Source organism: Streptopelia decaocto (assembly GCF_964273445.1).
Source record: "Streptopelia decaocto genome assembly, chromosome: Z".
Taxonomy (NCBI): domain Eukaryota; kingdom Metazoa; phylum Chordata; class Aves; order Columbiformes; family Columbidae; genus Streptopelia; species Streptopelia decaocto.
Genome location: NC_138657.1, coordinates 36,045,308 through 36,051,307, shown reverse-complemented (window position 1 = coordinate 36,051,307; position 6,000 = coordinate 36,045,308). Strand labels below are relative to the sequence as shown.

The window sequence follows — 6,000 nt, the reverse complement described above, 5'->3', positions numbered from 1 at the left end:
AAGCCGCGAGCGGCACTTAAAAAAATCGTTTCCTTCCGGAGCGGCAGCGGCGGCCGCCACTTCCCCGGCGCGGCTCGGGTACCGGCGCCCTCCGGCGTGAGGCGCTCGGAAGCCGCGGAGGAAGCCAACTGAGCGGCAAGCGCGGATCGGGCCGGCCGCCGCCGCGTGGAGGAGGCTGAGCGGTGGGAGGGGCGGGGAGGGACCAGCCGCCGCGGTGACAAGGTGCCAGCGGAGCTGAGGGGCCGCTGCTAGTGCTCAGCTGTCCTCGCCGCCGCCCTCCCGCCCAGAGAAGTTTGACGGGGGAGCAGCACAGCCGCCCGGGCCGCCGCGGCGGGGCAGGGAGGCGCGCCGGGAGTCGCTGCGCCCGTGGCCGCCGCGGGACGGGGGTCTCCAGAGAGAGGCGGCGGGGGCAGCGACGCTGCGGAAGCCGCCCCGCCCGCGCCATGGCAGCGCGGTCCCGAAGACCCTGGCTGAGCGTGGTGCTGGGGTTGGTGCTGGGCTTCACCGCCGCCTCCTGGCTCATCGCCCCCAAAGTGGCAGAGCTGAGCGAGAAGAAGAGGCGCGGCGCCAGCCTCTGCTCCTACTACGGCCGCTCGGCGGGGCCGGGGGCGGCCGGGGGCGCGGCGGGCGGGCAGCAGGCGCCGCCGGAGGCAGCGGCGGTGCTGGGCGGCACGAGTTTCAGGAGCAGCCCCTGGGAGCTGCCGCCGGCGGCGGCGGAGGGCACGGTCTCCAGCCCCGCCGCTGGCGGGGAAGGCGAGCCGGAGGAGGAGGAGGAAGGCGGTGAGAAACGGAGCGGCCGCACCGGCGTCAGCCACAACGGGAGCGGGGACTGGGGGGGCGCCCCCGGCTGTGCCAAGCCCCGCAACTTCCTCTACGTGGGGGTGATGACAGCCCAGAAGTACCTGGGCAGCCGGGCCGTGGCGGCGCAGCGGACGTGGGCGCCCTCGGTGCCCGGCCGCGTGGAGTTCTTCTCCAGCCAGGGCTCCGCCGCACCCCCAGGGCTACCCCCGTTGCCCGTCGTCGCCCTGCCCGGTGTTGACGACTCCTACCCGCCGCAGAAGAAGTCCTTCATGATGATCAAGTACATGCACGATCACTACCTGGACAAATACGAGTGGTTCATGCGGGCGGACGACGACGTCTACATTAAAGGTGACCGAGGCGCGCCCCGCCTGCGGGATGGAGAGAGAGGGAGGGAAAGAAAGAGGGAGGGGAGCAGTGCAGTAGTGGCCTGGGGGCCTGGCGTGGTCCCACGGCGGATGCGTAGAGTCGGTTCCCGCCCGGGAGAGGGAGCGCAAGGGATACCTCGATCCACCCCGGGCCCCGGCGGCCTTTGCCTACAGCCCTCGTATGCGGGAAGTGGGATGCGATCCGGGCGCTGAGGACCCGGTGGGAACCCCGAGGTGCCCCCACGGGGCCGGGCTCTGGGCGGCCGCGGCGTGTGTGTCGGAGGGCTTAGGCGGTGGGTTGGACCGCGCCGGGCACGGTGAGCAGTCCCTGCGTGGGCGTGGGATCCCGATGCTGCGGCCCCTGCGCTTGCTGGGGTACGGCTCTCTAGCAAGGCTCTGCTGTGGACCGGCCCAGAGGGTCCGGCCCGGGGGGCGGCGGGTCTGGGCGTGGGCAGGGGAGCGGCGGGGCGGTGCCGGCCCTGCGCCCGGCCGTGCTCTGCTGCGCAGCCTAAGGGTGGCGGTGCCGCCTCGTCCCGCTAGCCGTGTGCGAGGGGCGGGCGGGAGCGACGGGGAGCGCGGACAGCTGAGTCCCGCTCCGGCCGGACAGCCCTCGTCGCAGCTGCGGCTCAACCCGAAGTCCGGTAGTCCTCGGAAATGGTGTTTTCAGCACAAGTTCTGCTGGTCTCCTTTGCAGCGTGTATCTCTGTAAAGCACTGGCCCTCTTTCCGTGCGAGTTTTGTGGCACTATTAGAAAGGGATGTTCCTTTTGGTCTGTGTTTGTTGCTGCTGTTGCTCGTGCAGTGTCTTGCTCTTAGGAAAGAGGAGCTGAAGTTGTAAGCATAAGCCTAGTTTGTGAGCATGGTCGCTTGCACTGCTGAAAGTTAACTGGAGGTAACTGTAAACTTCCCTATTTGTCACTTGATTTTGTTTGAGTCTTTTAATGGGCTGCTTGCTTGTCAGCTGTCATTCATCTATGAAATACTCGCAGGGGTGCATATTTATATATGTACATATATTTTGTTGCAGGTGTAGAAGTTGTCACTGATTTCTTTGGGCTCATTTTAGAGTTGTAAAGATCCTGTCTTTAACCGCTTCCAAGGTTCCAAGTTAAACCTATCCAGAAACTTTTAATTTCAAGTAAATATAGATTCACAGTTTCTTAAAAGAAATAGGTAAGGGGTTTGAAGAAGAAGTGTGTAGACATTGTAGCACTGGAATTGCTTTGGAAGGAGACTGAGTTTTACCTTGTTGCAACAATTACTCTGTATTCAAACATCTTGTTTAATTTAGATTTGCTCTTGTCTTTTCAAAAGTGAATCCTGTTACAATAATACCTGACATTTCCCCTGCCTTTGCCTTCCTCCTCAACCTGGAACTATATTGGCAAATTGCTCTACTTTAGAGAGTTTTAAACTAAGAAGGGAGTGCTTTCCATTAATGTTGGTTGAACAGAACAAGATTTACAATATGTGAGTTTTGATCATATTCTGGCTTTTGGCTGAATTAAAATGTCATTGCAATGTTAATTAATTAAAAAAAAAAAGTGTGAAAGATAAACTTGTCCAGGGATATTTTCAGTGAGGCATGAATACTGGGATACTGCTTTGGAAATGATCTCCTGTGACAGTCTCAGGTGCCTGTTATACTTTTTTAAAAAGCTTGAGGAACAAGAAAAGAGATGGCTGGCACACTAGGCAGAGAAATAACAGTAATTTTTTTTTCAGGCGAAAAACTTGAGGAGTTTCTTCGCTCACTGAACAGCAGTAAACCTCTATATTTGGGACAGACTGGTCTGGGTAATATTGAAGAACTTGGAAAACTTGGACTGGAGCCTGGAGAGAATTTCTGCATGGGAGGACCGGGAATGATCTTCAGCCGGGAGGTTCTCAGGAGGATGGTGCCACATATAGGTGAATGCCTTCGAGAAATGTACACCACTCATGAGGATGTGGAGGTTGGCAGGTGTGTCCGAAGGTTTGGAGGAACACAGTGTGTTTGGTCGTATGAGGTAAGTGACAGTGTAAATTGCAATGTGCTGTTTGTTTACAGAGTTTTACATTTGTAAGTAGCTGTATCCACAATCTCCTTCCACCATAATTATGTTTTAATGTATGCATCACAATGTAAACTGCAGACTCGAAGGAAGAAACAGAGGAAAACATTCATGTAATGCTGCTGTGAGCATATTTAATCTACTTCTGTCTTTCAGTTTTCATTGGTAACAATTACTGCAGCCATGTTTCAAGTATTGCTATGCTATAGGTTGCTTGACAGGATGCTGCTGTATTTGATGTATGCAGTTCAGGTTGGATCTTTTTATGAACTTGTTTTCGGAGAAGCATGAGGCATATTTGTTTGTTTGGTATCATAGGTTCTTAGAATACGTTTTAGTATTTGAAGAAGAATTGCCTGCATTTTCTTACTTGCTTAGATGTGTTTTAATGGAGTTCATAACCGGTGAAAGCAGAAATAAGTTGGTGGTGTGATTTTTTTGTTTTGTTTTGTTTTTGTTTTTGCCTTGTACAGAAAGGAAATTTGTTACACTGACTGTGTATACAATACACTTTTAACAGTATTTTTCTTAGTGTAAAACAGTGTTAAAATGTATTAAGGACACATGCAGTGTAACAAATCTTCCTATGCTGAAGTCATTTCAGGAGCAAATCACTTCATTCAGTAGTAGCATTTTCTAACAAAATGCTAACAGAAATGTGTTTCAGTACCCAAAAAAGTTTATTTGCAATTCTGTAGCTAAAATTCAGGCCTTTTTCTCTGGAAATATTGTGGTTAGTGGCAAGACTATTTTGTAGGCAAAAATAGGCTAAATGTGCAACTACCAGAAGGGGTAAAGGGTGACAGCTAAAATGATGAATATGATTTTAGTTATATTGACCCGTTCATTAATATTAATATTAATATATGCTTGCCATTGTGGAACTCCCTTGTTAAGCAAGAAAAATTATCTAAGTGCACCACTGAAAGAGGTTATGTGCTATTGAAAACACAAGAAAATAGTCAGTTTTACGGATTAGTGTTTTTCTGAATGGCGTGGGGAAAGGTGGTAATTTAACAAATGGGTTTGTTAGCCTACAACATTGTAAATAGGTGAATGAAAGTAAATTTTGAACAATGGATGCTAACTAGGTAGAAATCTTAAAGGTGGAAATTCTATCCTTTAACACACAGTAGGAAAGTGCTTTTAGAGACTTCCAATAAATACAAATGCCGCTGTAAAATAGTGCACCTATTGTACTGGTAGAGCAGGGAAGGCATATATTGTGCAGATGGATATCGATGTAGGACTAGTGGTTCTTAATCAGACTTCTAAACCCTGTGCTATGTTGGCAGCTTAATCTGGCACTGATGTGTTTGGGGCGTGTCTGTACAAAGTCGTTTTCAAATCCTTTTGGGCATGTGATGCCTGCTGATCTGTATCAGACAGCAGAGTTATCATTCTGCCTTGACAGCATTCTCTTGGAAGGGTTTTGCTTTAGTTTTTCTGGTTTGTCTTCTTAGGAGGAAATCTGAAGAAGGGAAGAAAACTGACGATAAATAACATTATCACTCTGGTTGTAATTTTTTTTGATGTTGAATGGCAGGAAATTTTGACTCCAAGCACTAAGCGTAAGTGGTATAAAATGGAAAAATATGTTTACTTTCTTCCATTTTGGAAACCAAGTTATATGACTACTCAGATGCTCAGCTTTTCATGGTAGGATTGGTGCCTTGAAACAAAAACTTTTTGGAAAAAATATATCTTTTTAGGGGATCTGGAATACAGTGACACCAGTCTTCATTGTCAGTGCTCTTGAAGGCCCCAGGCCTATACATTAAGATATGGAAAAAGAAAATATGTGTTTGGCATTGCAGTAGCAGCTGCTAATTTCTGACCAGTCTTTCCATCTGTTAGAATAATCTTTGATGTCAGTCAGCCTCAGGAGATACTCCAGAACATGCATATGATTAAGAAAAAGCTGCTTAGGATGCTATCCCAGCATTAAATTAGTGTAGAAGGAAAGGAGTGAAATAGAGTGTTCAGAGAGACGGAAGTCGCATTTGTGCTTCAGCATAATTTGTGTTGTGTAGCTGGCTGTTTCAAGCAGTCTGATGCTGCACCTGAGCAGATTCGCATGTTGTGGGTTGGTAAATCAGGTTGTGGCAAGGGTGCCTTTTTTCCTTGGTCACTGAAACTCTTGCTGTGTGCTTTCTCATTCCTACTCTAGATCAGAAGCACTTTTTGTATGCTAGAAGGGGAGTTACTTCCTCAGATACACATGTGCAAAACCTCAGATAGGGGACAGGACTTTCTGCCAGTTGTACTTTTGTACTGAAGTTCTCTTGTTGTATGTAAGTATTAAACCAAGTCCTTTTTAGCTGCAAGATCTTTATGAACTTCATTGCTTTTGGGAAGACGCATAGTTTGTATTTAGTATGCGTCGCTGAAGAGTAATATAAACTTCAAACAAAAGTTGAATCACTCTGACTGCAATGGAAAGTTTCTTTTTGGTGAGGATGAAAGAAATCAAAGATTTCAAGAGAAAACCTAAAAATCTTGATCTGTGCTGTGTGGCTCCACTGGTGTAGGTAAGACTGGCTGCCTATTTATTCTACTGCTGTTTAGAATTAGCTAATATGCTGTGCTAACTTATATGTATAATATGCTTGCTGGCAAGGAGAGGGCTACAACTTCAACTTTTTTGGGGGATAGTATTTTTTTTTTCTTTTTTTGACAGAATGCATAAAAAAAATAAGAGGTATACAAGCCTGCAATGAGCCGCTCTTATTTTGGGGGCTTTCTAGTGTTTAATTCTCATTCTGCCAGACTTGAAGC

General features: G+C 48.8%; 1 protein-coding gene across 1 annotated transcript in view; it reads left to right on the top strand.

Annotated features, from left to right (window-relative positions):
• Nucleotides 1-205: 205 nt before the first annotated feature.
• Nucleotides 206-6,000, top strand: part of CHSY3 (chondroitin sulfate synthase 3) — a 155,523-nt gene continuing 149,728 nt past the window's right edge. The window contains exons 1-2 of the mRNA XM_082075003.1: nt 206-1,152; nt 2,894-3,177. Of these exons, the coding sequence (XP_081931129.1) occupies nt 444-1,152; nt 2,894-3,177 (993 nt within the window). The 5' untranslated portion in view covers nt 206-443. The remainder of the gene's footprint in view (nt 1,153-2,893; nt 3,178-6,000) is intronic.